Source organism: Polyergus mexicanus, unplaced genomic scaffold (assembly GCF_030449975.1).
Source record: "Polyergus mexicanus isolate NDT 795.1 unplaced genomic scaffold, iyPolMexi1.0 SCAF_4, whole genome shotgun sequence".
NCBI classification, from domain to species: Eukaryota; Metazoa; Arthropoda; class Insecta; order Hymenoptera; family Formicidae; genus Polyergus; species Polyergus mexicanus.
In genome coordinates, this window is record NW_027223324.1 from 8,589,605 (window position 1) to 8,605,271 (window position 15,667).

Consider the following 15,667-nt stretch of genomic DNA (forward strand, 5'->3'; position numbering starts at 1 on the left):
CTGTCTCTCTCTCTCTGAACTCACTCTCGCTCTGTGTTATATATTTTCGCAGGTGCTCGTGGCAGGTATAACGGGTCGATCCCGGAGACGGTCTGCGTAACAACAGCAGGAACACGCCGAGCGCGGTGAGTCGGATTAAATATGACTTACGGGTAGTACTTAAGTTCTCCTAACGTTACATAGCTTCTGGAGTAACATAGCCGAACTTTGGTCGGGGCGAGGCCTTGGCGAGGAGCGCGTAGTCAAATCGGGAGGGGCAAAGTTAACATCGCGCGCGTCCATATAGTCGTGACCGGCGGGCATTGTCAAGGTTTCGTTCGGGCAACTTTACCGGCCTCGTGATTTTACTCCAAGCGGATCCGCCCGGATTATCGTCGACGTGCACTCGAGAGAGAACTTGATCTACGGTCGAGGTGTGTAGGAATATATATTCGAAAATTATCGGATTGAATTTCGATGACAACACCCGATATCTCTAATTTCTAAGAAATTCGAAGTTGTAAAATCGTGCAACATTTCTTAAAATATTTCGCGATGTTAATTATATCGTTACCCTAATTAAGCCAATTAGTTCCGTAACAACTATCTTCATTACATTGAATCACGTTTAACGTCTGATGGTTGAATGATGGCCGCGAACGTGCCGCAAATTTTGCAACAATTTGGTATAGTGTTGTCAACGATCTTCGTTTCGCATCAAACGCAAGGGAACACTGAGCGAAATGTATACAGCGAAGTGTACGGGACGTTTAAAAAGCGTTGATTCAATTTTACGCTCAAAAGCAAGGCTCGCTGCCCTCGATCCATAGCTGAGCGCTGTGGATGACAGGGATACCGGCGGTGTTCCTGTTGACGTCCCTGTAATTCGACCGGAAAATATCAAAACAGGTTGCGTAATCCCGCGAGAAATATTCATCCATCTTAATCTTGGCTGGATCTTCAAGTCTCTGTATAATTTCTTGTATGATTGAGTCGATCTCGACTCAATCGTTACAAGATTTATTTTTTGAAAATAATAAGATAAAGAATAAAGAATATAATTAAACAATAAAAAAGTAGGTTAAAATAGAAAAAATAATTAATTTTTAATAAAATTTCCGTATAAATATATATTCGAAATTTCTTAAAATATATATATTTATTTACAAAAATATTCTTACTTAGAATTTAATTTTCCTATCCTGCATAAAGTTAGATAGTTTATAATATAAGATGTTATCTGGAAAATGCTTTCCCAGAATCTATAGAGGACAAGAAACTGAATATATGGCAGGCTTAATCAACAAATTGGTCCCTCAAGGGTTCTCGGTCTTCCGGCATAAGGCCGCGAACACGCATAATTCAAAGTTGCACGAACCGCAGTCTAATTATCCGATCTTGTCGAGAGTTAGGTTGCAGAATCTTGCGTTGAAAACTTGGAATTCCGTTGGTATTTGCGAGACTGCGCCTTTCGACGCGAGGATGAACGAAGGGAGGCTGCCTCAGATAGAAATATTGACGCGTCATTAAGTTCACTTGATTTATTTAGAAGTAAATGTTGACGGATTATGACATCGCGTAACATGTCGCCGAAGTTTTACCTCGTCCGAAATTTCAGCCTAAACAAGCTGATAGCTTCCTTATCCTTTAGCCTCGGTCTGACAGCCTTATCTTCCATAGGGCAGCTTGTTTGACTTCCGGCGATGTCTCCTTCTGACCGGACGCACTTGATAACTTGAATATCGCGGGTCTATCTGTGTAGAATAGAGAAGCATCGGAGAGAGAGAGAGAGAGAGAGAGAGAGAGAGAAGGGATAGAGTATACAAGGATAACGGAGTAAGCGAACGAGAGGGTGAAAGACAGACTTGCTACCAGGCTTAAGTCAGTCTAATCCTTTCCGTGGGTTGGCTTTACGTTAAGTAAAGTTCATCAACTTGGCCGCGCATTCCTCTCCAAATCTTATCACTTATAAATCGCGTCGCATTGTCCTTTCGACATAAAGTTTTTTTATTATACCGTTAAAGATTTTTTAAGCATAATTTTCACGATATATTTGTAACGAACTATATCTTTCGGACGCTGTAGTTTTTGTTACATCTATTTCGAAGATGATTCGAAGTTTGAAGTGGATGGCTTTCTTTACGACCTTAAGTTCGAATCCATCGAACATTAAGAATGAGAGAAAGAAGGAGGTTAATCCTCGGGAGCAAAGTAACGGCCATATTTCTCAATAAACAATAAATCAACGAGGTCGCCTAGCAAGGTATAACGCCCCCTGTTATGGATCTACCTTCTCTTTCGTTTCCGACTCCGTCGCTGTTTCTTCGAAATAAACCCTCTCTCGCGTTCTCTCATTCCCTCTCGTTCGTTTATCTCACTCCGTTCTCTCTTGCTTCTCCGTCTATCCTTCGGCGAGTCTCCAGGCTCCATTAATCTATGGTTATCTACGGCCTGCGTTGGATAAGTGCGTCGGAATGAGCCATTTCACCCTTGGGAGTTCGAATCCATCCTCCACCCTCGTAAGGGAAGGCCATCGAGAGACTGGCCCTTGGGCATCCTCTTTTGCCCTCGCGATGAGCTGTGCAAAACTCACTCCTTAACGAGATCGTAACGACGACGGATGCTTGCGCAGGGCAAAAATGCAAGAATCGAGAGCTGTGCGTAAAACGATGTAAAAAGACGAGTAAATCCTCTTGAGACGTATTTTCAAAATTCGTCTCAATAAAGTAGAAATTACCCTCGCGCGATAAGACGTCGAAAAATTACGCGAGGATATATAAATTATGAAAAAACGACACTGAATTTCCCTTCTTTCTCCTCTCGCATCGGGCCGATAAATTTTGAAGCTTCGAAGTTGTATCAAAACGGCATAAAAAGGTACGTGAAACGTCGAGCGGTCGCGATAAAAACTGCGAGAACGCGTAAGATGGTGCGCAAACGATCTCGCTCCCTCCGTTCCTTTGCCTCTCAGACGGCACATCCGCTCGTAGCCCGCGCCACTTCGTCGTCCTTCGCGGTGAGTAATGCTCGTAGGTTATCTTTTCACCTTCGAGTCCCGTAAGTAAAGGCCGGAAGGCGTCCCCTTGTCTCCGTCGACCTAACGAACTAAAGAACAACTTTACTTTGCATGCGTTCCGACGACCCGCCGAAAGAGGGAAGGCAGGGGGAGAGTGGTTACGATAGGAGATTGTCGACGCGAACGACGACGATGGGTCGATGCGTCTTTATCGCCGGAAAAGTTAAGTGGAAGAAAATGCGTCGACTAAGAATGCGGGAGGAATAGTCGGCGCGAGTCTCTCGGAGATGGCGGACAAAGTTGAAATTGATGCACTGGACGGGTGCTAAAATCTACAAAGCTTACGGTCGAGAGACTATTCAAAAGAGAGAGAGCGACCACGAAAGCTCCGTTCCTCGAAAGTTTCTCCCGGTCGTCCCGATGGAACGGAATCGATTATAGACGTGCGTGCGTGTCAACTCGATACGATCTACCGTACTCGAACAATGCGCTTATGTAGTAAACTTATTATAAAGTTGCTGCCTAAGACGGTTCAAATCTTTGCCGCGCTGATCGAATTTCTGCTTAATAAAATAATAATAATTATGAGCGAAAAAAAGTTGCGTAACAAAATTAATTTCAGGATCGACGACTCGGTTCCAGATGACTAGGCTCGATACTCGCATAAAGCGTTGATGAGTATAATCGCGAGGGAGGAGAGTTCGCGTACATATATATATATATATCACATAATCTCGTCGTATTATCTCGCGGCAACTATGCGCTGTCTAGCGAAGTGCTGTTGAACGTGACAAGTGATATTATTAGTTAACGCGCCGCGTTTACTCCCGTTGCATGCCAGTAGATACAAGGTGTCTACGGCAGACTTTGCGTAACTCAGAAACCAAACGCGTCGGAGGGGGAAACGACGCGCCTTGGTTCGACTATGATCTGCCAGAAGCAGATCTCGCAAACATCACTGTTTGCGAGAGACGCTTGTTCGATCATGAAGGATCCTTTTAATTAACGTCGATGTCAAGAAAATGCACTCTCGTTGGCAACCACAACGAAATTAAATCAAGCATATTTTCTAGCTCTACGATTTTGCGTCGACCTACTTTGACTAGTACTTGTTATACTTTCAAGATAGATATTAGAGACAGATCGCGAATGATACGAATGAAAAAAGAATGGGAGATTAGGAGCGTGAGAAAATGGGGCGTTACGCGCCTGATCACAGCGGAGATAAATTCTTCCCATTGTCGATAAACATCGGCGCATTGTTTCGGTGCAACATGCGCGATCGTGACGAAGCACTGGGTGGGCAGATTATAAATCGCGAATGTTGAGCACGAGAGGTGGAGGCGACTGCCGTTCGATAAATTGGGATTTTATTATCGCTAATAACCATTCAAAATTATTATGCGTTGATATTTATGCCGAGGCTCTAACCGCCCCTTTCTCCACACATCCCTCTCTCCATATTATATACGCCGAGAATTACGTACGTACAAACACACACGTAGCGTACACGTGCGAGCGAGCGCAAACCGCGCCCTTCTGCGAGGGGAGGAGGGAGAGAAGCAGCGCGATTTTGGTGATCGCATTTTGGCTATTATTTACGCGTCGCGTGCATACGGTTTTCGCCTGTACGGGGCTTACGAATGTTTATCGGCAAAAATTAACGGGCAATTTGTTCGGGCGCATTGTCGACGGTAATTATTATTTTATCGACGGTCACGCGCGCGCGACCGATCTCTCGTTACCTCCCCTTATTATTTATTGGCTCGTGTTCCGTTTTGCGAACGCACCGAACGCTATTATCGCAAGAGCTCCAACTGCGTTATGCAGTTTTGTGCATTAAAATCGACCGCGTAATCGCCAACGCGTTTAATATCGTGTCATTTATTATATGGCGTGTCAGATACGATTGCGGAATAAGAAATTTAGATTGCGATATAGAAATTAACGACACAGAAATCTCAAATTAGTAGTCATATATTTAAATCTTTCTCTACTCGTAATAAAAAAATATGATATTCCTCAAAAAGGCAACAAATTTAATACGTACGCGATACGTTTACTATTATTGAAGAGTTCCGCACCCACGCGTCTCTCATTCACGGTGAATTGGCATAAAGAGGGGAAGCCTGACGCGCGCGCGGATCAATTTATGACGCTCGTTACAATCGATTTGCCGGGGATCGACGATTCGTTTACTTTACACCCGCGCCTTCCATTTCACCATCTTCCAATTCGCGCAATTTCTCGCGAGAAATTAGTCCCGTTGCGCGACGATGACGATGATGGGCACCGTGAACTCGCGAAGAACTGTCCTCGGTGTCGCGCCGCGACCGCGCGTCGCGTTCTTCGTAATCGGCTCGTTTTATGCCAGCTCACGCCCGCGAAAAATATGTACGCGTATATATTGTTTTCATCACGGCAGGACGCGCGGTCATCGCGCACAAAACACGTCGCGGATTATCGAGTGAGGGAGGATCGCGAGCGCGCGAACACGCGTGTCGTTGCCGCGATTACATCGCAACCCGCGACCCTCGATCCTCGAAGAGACAATTCTTTTTCCGCCAGGTTGACGCTGCATGACTCGCGTTAATAAATAAGCGTCCGTCTCTGTCTCTGTGGTTTCTGCGATTTGCATTTTATTTCGTGAAACGTAAAGCCGAATCTCGTAGGAAAAGTAGCTATACTGTAAATTTTGCGTATTGATAACTATTTATAGAATTTATCATTTGATGTTTTGCATTTGATGCTACATGCATGATGCACTCAAAATGCGACTGTTTATACGACACGTTAATTTTTACACAATAATGAATAGCTTTTTATAGATCCCATTTGCGCGTACAATTAAACTGATCGTATTGGAGTGTTTACGATCGCATTTCAAGCATAATTATAGTAAATCTAGACACGGGTGGCCAGCCCGCGGCGAATCGCATTAGTTTCTATAACGATATTTGCTGCGGTGCGGCAATTTAGGTATCGTTTTATCGGTGGCATAATATACAATTTGTATATATGTATATATTTTATAGAGAGCGCGCGTGAAATATAAAGAGGAGGATATGGAAAAGGAGAAAGGGAGAGAGAGAAAGAGAGGAGACGGAGAGGGAAATACGGCACACGGTCGACTGTGTACGTTTACGTATTATGCACATATACACGAGCGCGTCCCACATCGGCTAATCTCGTATTTGCGCGATTAATTCTACGCGTTTAACGGAATCCCGTGTCTCGCTAATTACTCTGTCGCGAGCATTTCGCGCGCGCACTGACGATGCTGTTTTCACGTTAATTACGAAATCCGTTGGCTAATGGGTCATAGGAATAAGAGTGAGAGAAAATGCTCTTGGCAGAAACTAAAAGTAGAATTATTTCACAAATATATAAAGGAGCAAAAGCATATCGTATCTTTTTCCTCGCGGAAAAGATTATTTATTCACCTTGCATTTCGATACGTTTGCTCGAAGATGTTTTGAACATTTCGCTTGTAAAAAATTGCTCGCAGCATACGACTTTACACAACGAGCGAGTGCTCAGCTGTGCTCCGATGTATCGCACGTTATGTGTAAGAATGACGCGGATCGTCCGCGTATACTGCGTACGACGAGTTTAAAGCCACGTTTAAGCCGTATAGGACTTAGGTGCGTCTATTTTCTAGCAAGATCCCTAAACCGGAGATTAAAGCCATCGCTGTGCACGAGGGCGTTCCAAAAATCCAGGGATTACGTCGAGGTAGCAACGGCGACGGCGGATATGAATTAATTTTGACGTTAAGAGCTATCGCGTCTCTCATTTATAACAACAGCCCCTTTTTGCGCGTTACCCGTCGCTCTCTCAAATCCATGAGAGTAGATACGCTCCGTAAAACGTCCAGTTTGCCATAAAATAATTTACTGCCTTAGGTGTTTTAAAAACATAGGGAAAATTCCGAAGAAGTATGTTTGTAATAATACGATATAACTTCGTAGATAAAAAACGGTTTGGAATATTTTTTAAAAATTTCTTTCGATAAAATTATATAATATATTTGTTGAGAAACGAGGGGAGGGAGAAAGCTTTAATTTCACGAGAAAATAGACTCAAAGTTACAAAAACGCACGAAACGCATCTCGTAATGATTTCGCGCTCCCGAAAACTCCCCGGAGCGTTACAAACGCAGGGTGCGCCGATGCATTTCGGCGCAGCAGGTATAGGGGGTGTTGTTCGGGGATGCTTTTGGCGCTGACAATACCGCAATGCACAGGTTGGCCTAATAAAACTATGATCGTCGGATAAAACAGTGCAGTTCACGCTGGTAATTAGCGGTATACATAAATCATTGGCAACGCGCCGCGTAAATGCGTACGCGCGCACGCGTCGTACACGCGCACACGTTCGGTACGCCTGTGTGTGCGTGCCTATTACAAACCACCCCCGCACGCTGCCGCCTCCGGCAAATGCCATCCTCCGTTTCCGCCGTCCCTTGCTCCGTCGCCGGTCACAGCTCGCCGAGTAAACGAATACACGTGTAACGAGCAACGCAAACGTTGTGACACTTGCCTCTCCTCTTCCTTTCACACGAGCGATCTTTGATTTTGTGCGCCTTTATTTGAATTTGAGACCAGAAAAAATTCTGTCATCTGATCGACGTCAAGCTACGAGAAAATGACGCTTACTCTTAGATTCTCCTGGGTATAAAGTTTCTATTTCTCTTTTCCTTCAGTAATGTTTATGTTTAACAAAACGACATTTGGATGCAACATTATTTATACTGTGTAATGGAAAAATATGAATAACGCGAGGCATTTTTAGTAATATTTAGATTTATTGAGAGTCTGTAAAGGACGCTAGTGTGACATTATTTGTTTTATGATGTCGATGGGAATAATCTTTTGAATGTTTTATGCTTTTTTTAAATGATGATAAAATTTGAAAAAAAAAAAAAATTGAAGAGATAATGTTAGTTTATTTTTAAATAACCCCGCGTTATTGTTGCATTACCATAATAAAGTCGTTGTAGAAGTATTATATGGATTTTTCACCGGTGTGTTTATTTCAAAATCAAATCCATCGAATTCTCTGCATACGATAGATTCGAATCATCGTCAGACGCATAGATACTAGCAACATTTTGTTAATCGCCCTGCGTAACGATCTCCTACGCCGTTCGTCGCACTTGAGAATCGTCTCGTCCATCCGAGTAATTTGATTCTTCCTCCCTCTCTCCCTTTCATTTATAATCGCGGCGGTACCACCTATTACCACGCGCGTTTGCTATGTATCGTTTTGAAATGCACACAAATGCTATCGATGGCGTTTGCTCTCTCTTTCTGTCTCTGTCGCTCTCTTGACGGGGCTCTGAGCAAGGGATGCGCGCGTTTGTCGGGGGCTGGTATCTGACGCGAGGGGCCCATCAACAGAAGGGAACAGGGGGGACCGGGTAGGCGGGAGGAGGAGGACGAGAAGTGGCAGGTCTATCGCCATCGGAGCCGGCAATGCGAGTCTAGGTTATCCGATGACAAAGCAGGTTCGACTCACGCGCGCAACGAGGCCCTCTCGGCACGTCGGATTATCACCATTGAAAATGATGCAACCGAAACCCCACTGTTCGGATGCAGCCGCGCTTGAACGCGATACGTGCACGCGGCGCGGCGCGGCGCGGCGCAACCAAAACCGGAAGCGAATTCCTTGTCGCGCCGCACAGGAATTTATTGTCGATCTCGAGGCGCGAACGATTACGGTTTCGTACTCGCGGTTCGCAGAGATTTGCCTTTGTCGTTTGTTATTAAAATTTCAAATACACTGCAATAATCTCTTTTCTCGTAATACGGTTCACGCTGATATTGCGCGATGAGTAAGCATATAATTTTTTAGTAAAATGTTATTCGTAAATAAAAGTCGTTTGTCGTATGAGCATCGAGCGAATTTTACCTTTAATACAAAATATAATTACGAAAAAATATTTTATTTATAAACTGATGCGATAAATTTTTCTCCGTACGTTTCTATCCGCTCGGTCATCTATCGAATGAAATTCCGGGAACAATCCTATCACTAGTGATACCGCGTCGATTGGCTCACCGCGATCACTATGTTCGCGCGCGATAGGCGCGCTTTATTGACGATCCGCACGTCGAAAATCATTGACACCGTTGTGGCATGCATTCTCCAACGAAACGAGACAATTCACGGGGTTCTTGCGCCGAGATTCGGATGCGCGAGACGACGGAGGCAACGGAGCGAGGAAGGTAAGGCGAACCACCCTCCGGGGGGTTGTAGCTAAATTGGCGGCAGTATATTACTGGTCGGACCGGCGCATTTAATTTGAATATAATCACGGAAGGAGATCTCAGAAGCTCTCGAGGGCACTCCGTGGCGCGGGGCTGCGTGACGGTGACCGGAAGTGCTCCCGGGACACCGGAAACAAAATGGCCGCTTTATCTTTCTCACTCTCTCTTTCCTCAACCCTTTCCCGACCGCACCGTCTTCTCCCGCCGTGGCGCCGTCACCTCGTCTCTCCTATCGCACACGACCTACCTATATATACTGCTTACTTACCCGGTTGCGGGGGCGTTCGCCCTCTTTCTCACCCTTGCCTTACTCTCGAGAGAATCGTAGGGCGAAATTAACTTTGCATTGTCCTTAGATTTCGGGGATCGCGCGGGGAAGCGCTCGGAGAGACGAAAGTTGGGATACAAGTTCGACAAACGACTAATAATTAAGACACAACGATACCATATAATATTATCTATCGCGCAAATATAATACGCGATGTGTCAAATTTTACGGAAGGGTCAGACTTTTTTGAGCATTGATGCGCGCTTTTTCTGTTCACTATTAGAGACGATCGATACGTACATAAATGTATTTCTCTGAGATACGCAGGATGTTCCATTTCTGTTTATGTTTTACTTTTATGTTGCATATTGCTATTTAATAGAAAATATATTAACTGATTTCTGGATGTATAATATGTATACATATAGTTGAGCTCTCTCTCTCTATTTAATGAAAATTCCTAGATAACCGTTATTTATTGTTGTATAGCTTTTATTTCAATTATCAATGTTTTATCATTTTATAATCAAGTTTAAAATTAAAATTTTATCAATGCAAAGTTTGCTAAATGTAGTTTATCTGTTTGAAAAAACATTTGGCTTTCTTGTCTATAGGTAGTTACTTTTTAATTGCTAATTATTCAAAAATTATCGATGCGCCAACGGGTTTTGTTTTTCTTTTTCTTTTTCTTTTAAGGATCGAATCGATTTTAAATGAGTCGAAGAACATGTTGTCAAAAAATAATATCATAGAATGTCCTGTATAGATTTTGTAATTTGATATAAACATATTATTAATTATCGAATATCGTTAAATATTTGACGTAATAGAAGATAATATACGATCAGACGCGGTATATATATATTCATGTTTTGCGACGCTTATTAAAACAGGCGTCGCTATGGGAAAGTCGATAAACGGTGTCAATGTCGTAGGTTACGTGTAACTGCTCGTTCGCAGGTAAGGGAGTTTAGTGATTTAGGAGTAATTGCGATGCCGGGCGATGATTCGCGTGGGAATGCAACAGGGCATCGTGTTCGATAAGCTCTGCGGAACAATAACAATTAAACCGGCTAACTCGTAATGCCAAAATACAATATAAGCACGAACAATGCTGCGCCCGCCAGTCGCGGGGAGAGACGAGCGGTCGGTCGTCCGACAATGCTCGCCGTGCTTTCGTTAGACAAAAGCGAGATTCTCTCTCGAAGCGGGTTTCCTTCGGGCAGAGATCGTAAGTCGAGGAAGAGCTTAAGCCGGTCGCGTCTTACTACACGCCGCGGTCGTTTCAGAGAGTGCGCGCGCGAGAAGAGAGATCGTAGAATTTAATTAAAGTCTACCCGACTGCTCGCGCGAGCGTGAGAAACTTTACGTTTTAGAAAATGTTGCGGGGGAAGGTGGGACTGTGATGACACTGTGATTTACGAGCGCGCGCATTCGCTTTTTAATTATACGATAATTATCAATGCATCATTATTGATACAATTATTTGTGACAAGCTAATAACGTGGCGTGTGTACGTATCTCCCGTTGCTGGTTATTAATTAATTATTGCGATGCATTAACTGTATTATGTTAATGACAATCGCGTTGCCAAAGCCGATTTTTGTCGCTCAAAACTTTTGTTGCAAAATCCCGGCTTATTTTCGTGCTCGTTTGCGCGAATACGACAAGGGTGGAAGATTACGTAAATTTCTTCGTCTGTTTTGCGTATTTTATCTCATCTCAACTTATCCGCGCAGGCGACACTTTCAATCAAACGCAGTCAATGTCCGCAACGTGCGATCTCCGACGAATTGGTGATTAAAATGCAGCCGTGATAAATCTGAAAACTGCGCGACGTACAAAGTGCGTCATCGGCTTTAAACAGCGTGCACGCGCCGAGAGATACTCGCAATCGATGGGATGGTATAAATTTGATATTTTTTATCCGCGCGTTTCGATCGCCAAGAGATATTAGAGTCGAGAATCACGATGTGAAAACAAGCGAAAGAGTTCGCCTCGTTAATGCCGTATGATAGGATTTTATAATTCATTACGCACGTTTCGATTCGCTCGATTTGTGATCTTTATATTATCGTTTGAGAAAACACCATTGATAACGGTATCGTTGTTCAGATGAAGTGTGATTATATTAGCGAGGATAATTATCGTACTACACATTATAAAAAATTATTCAAAAATCACTTTAGTATTTTAATCTTTTCGTTACAGGTCACTTGTAAATTTACATTTTATCTTGGAAGCATTAAACGCAATGTAGAAATTTAAATTATATTATTTAATCTTCTCGGAATAAAATTAGTTTCACATAACACGTGATATGTATAAATATAAGTATATTAAAACAGTTTTCTAAATGTGTGCCATTTTACTTTCTAATAATGTTTTTTTATTTAGCAATAAACGAGTCGAAACAATGTAAGATGGTGATATCACGGGGACATTAGCATATAAATTAAAATTTTCACATAATTATTATAGAATTATCGTGATAGTTTATCGTAAAAAGATATTAACATACAGAAACGCTACAATAAAATATACAATACTCTAGTTAGTCTTCCAAGGACTAAATTTCCATACCTAAACTCACGAAGAATTCGTTCAATCGTGCTCAAGGCCTTCATTATCGTCGCGTTTACACGTCCACTCGTCAATGAGTAATCCGCACTTCCGTATCGCGATACAAAGTAGGGTGAAAAGGAGAGAAAGAGAGAGAAACTGAGAGATTTCACCCTTAGCGAGTTCACAAGCCACGACTTCTACCTCGGGAGCGTACGATTAAACAACTCAGGTGTTTTATGCTCGGCTCGTAGTGATCGCGTGACCCAACGGCCACATCCGTTTCCGCTATTGCGTACGGTCAACCGCTTCAACCCCTAACCAATGGTTCGCCTTAAGGGTTGCACGTTACCATCGACCGCGAAAGAAAGTATACTTTTGCCGAGATATCTTTAAGCCGTAATCGGCTCCGCTCGATAGTCATGCGCCGATAAAGAGCTACCAGTATGAGCTGTTAAATTTTATTTTATCCAACTACATCCTGCAACAATAATTTTGTTTCCACATTCTGCAAGGATTCTCCGTTTGAGAATCGTGTTAAACAATGGCTTTCAACAATTAAAATAAATGGGTATATTTCCTGCCGTTTCCTGCAGAAATCACATCCGAGTTTTACAACTTTATATTTATGACATTAATAGCAGATTCTTTGACTTGAATCCCGAGTCAATCCTTTTTTTTAAACAAAATTTGCGGACATTATTTTTACATAATTAGAAAAATAGGAAATTTACAATATTACATTATAGTATTAGAAGTAAAGGAATTCTTGCAAATTAAATATATATACAAACATAAAGCATGTTCTTTAATAAATATCAAGTAGGATTTACTTTAATCGACTTTAATTTGAAATTTACTTATAAATATATGCAACGTTAAAAAATTTCAAAAATTACTATAAATAATAACGTTCTCGGAAGAGAAAGAAGGAGAGAAGGAGAGAAATGTTTTTCCTTTTCGTTGAGAAAATATTCTGAATTGGCACAAAATAATCTACCGTTAACTTCTAATAGCGCCACAATCTATATATATTATTAGTCCAATGTTTTATAACTCTAATACAAATGACCTGTTAATTAATGGAAACGCACACGAAACTTGTATTCTATCTCTCTTCTAACGGATACTTCTAATAGAGCTCGATGTTCCGGTCTCGTGGCCCGAGTCAAATTCAGAATAGAGAGCCGTAGGGTGCAAGAAAGGTCGGGCAAATGTCGAGGAGTGACATTATATTAAATACGCCGAAATGCCATCGACCTCTGTCAAATGGTATAAATGAGCGATCTCGTCGTCTCCTATCCTTTCCCAATTGACGTAATTTATGTGATATTGATATGTAATATTTAATTTATCTATTAAATTTCTTTCAACGCGTATTATGTATATGCATAGTATGATGAAATTTATAAAAAAATCTATATACGTAATAGAGAGAGAGAGAGAGAGAGAGAGAGAGAGGGAGAGAAAAAGAGAGGGGAGGGGGGGGGAGGAAGATCACGTAATTATAATCTCTTAAATATAGTTTAATCATTTCGATATCGGAAGTCAATTTATATCTTCATCAAATTAAATAAATAATTGTATTATTCCAATTCTTTTACGAAGAATAAAATTTAAAATCGCATATATTTTTTCTTAATTATTAGAGAACCGAGAGGCTTTTTTTATAAAAATTTATTTTAAATAAATAAGATATTAATATCTCTCAATATATATATATATATATATATATATATTTAAAAAAAAAAAACAAATCTAGTAGTCAAAGAGTTAATCAACACATACGAAACGGACGCTTTTGTTAACTAGCTGGGCCAAGGATTGTTAGCACCGAATGGCTGAACTGTTTTGGACAACCAAAGACACAGGAGTATAATTAATTCGGCCATTCGGCTTTATCGTTACGCTATTATGCTCGGACGTATCTCGCCGTGCGGATATTCGGTCTGCTCTCCCTCCGGATCCGCGAGTTTTCCGAGAAATTAGTCGGCATGATTTGCATCTGACGTGCACCTCGGGGCACCCACACGTCGCTCGCATAGTTTGCAACTCTGACTTTCCTAGCTGTTCTCTCTCTCTCTCTCTCTCTCTCTCTCTCTCTCTCTCTCTTTCTCCTCTGTTTCGCAAATGTCTCCGAATACCTTCGCATCTACGTTGGAAGCCCTCGTGCCAATTATACTCGTCAAGAGAGGAAGCGTCGAGCATATTCTTCTTGTTCTACGACATTGATCCTCCTTGAAAGTCTCAAGTTAGGGAAACTAACCGCCGTTTTACATCAATCGTAATGTGATGACGAGCGACGGAAGTTGCTAGAAATATCGACGCGTAATTTCATCAAGAATAATAAGTTATTTATCAATTAAATATTTTCTTTCCTTTCTTCCTTCCTTCGTTCATTAAAAAATTTCGACTAAAAAACTACGACTCTTTAATAGTATTTCTAATATTATAAAATTTCTAAAAAGAGAGTTTGGAAAAATGTGAAGGAGGATATCGCGTCTCACGTTCTCGGCATCTTGCGTGAAAAGATATGGAAATTCTCGTTTTCGCGATGGCTCGCAAAAGCCATGACTTGCGGGCTCTTGAGCCTCGCGCGCCGATTATCTCCATTCGGCAGATCCGAGCCGAAATGTTTCGGCTCGAGTCCCGGCTTTCGAACGAGTCTCGGCTTAACTCGGTTGTTGTGAATAAGTAAGCGAAGTGTTGCGAAGTGCTGCAGAAGTTAGGCAAACCCCCGGCTAGGGTGGCTCGAATTAAATTGTTATACGGATGAGCTGCCACGAGGAATACTCGAGCGAGAGAGACTTTGCCGTCGCCGCCGACGTCGGCGCCGCCGGGTGTGAATGTTTAATTACCGGCTTTCATTATTGTTAATAAAATAATAGCGCAGCCGGAGAGGGCCCGTGGAAACGAGACCGCACCTTGGCGCAATCGCACTCCTTGAAGCTTATCATTTTGTAAGCGTTTCTCGAAATTTTCCCGATCGTCAAATATAATTAATATAGATTCATCCTGTTTCAATCTTTTGCAGAAAATACAATATATTCGTCAAGTTGCGATATATTATTTACGCCCTCACTTACCTATGATTACATTGTTGACAAGCGAAGCACTCCAGGTGATAAACGTTAGTTCTCGCCCGCATCACCATCTCGAATGCTGGGATAACTTTGCTGCATGCTGCGCAGTGACCGGTATTTCCAAAAAGTCTGTCAAACAGATAAGAGAAGAAACGTTCCATCATCGCCATTTCAGATATTTCAAGTAATTACGCACGCGATTCGAATGAAGATCACGGTTATAGCACAATTATATAAATATGTTATATTATGGCAAGAATATTATCGGAACTTGGGAAATCTGTGACTCATAATGTAACGGGAAAAAAAGTCCTTTTCGTCTCGACGACGAAAGAACGAACGAAGAAGCTTTCGCCCCGCGCGCCGCGAAAACCAATAAGCTTACGGGCACTACGAATATGCCGTCTTCAAATATTGGGCCATTAATAAAGGCCACAATGTTTCGATGGCGCGTGTTCCTCGTGCGGACGCGCCACCTGCGCGCATT

The 15,667-nt window shown here is 42.2% G+C and overlaps 1 protein-coding gene and 1 long non-coding RNA gene across 2 annotated transcripts in view; one reads left to right on the plus strand and one right to left on the minus strand.

Annotated features, from left to right (window-relative positions):
* Window positions 1-15,667, plus strand: part of LOC138932393 (uncharacterized) — a 200,257-nt gene that overhangs the window by 38,558 nt on the left and 146,032 nt on the right. Inside the window, exon 3 of the long non-coding RNA XR_011446767.1 lies at window positions 53-125. This is a non-coding gene — a long non-coding RNA (uncharacterized lncRNA). The remainder of the gene's footprint in view (window positions 1-52; window positions 126-15,667) is intronic.
* Window positions 1-15,667, minus strand: part of LOC138932392 (LIM domain only protein 3) — a 37,125-nt gene that overhangs the window by 20,224 nt on the left and 1,234 nt on the right. The window contains exon 3 of the mRNA XM_070294183.1: window positions 15,184-15,309. Within this exon, the coding sequence (XP_070150284.1) occupies window positions 15,184-15,309 (126 nt within the window). The remainder of the gene's footprint in view (window positions 1-15,183; window positions 15,310-15,667) is intronic.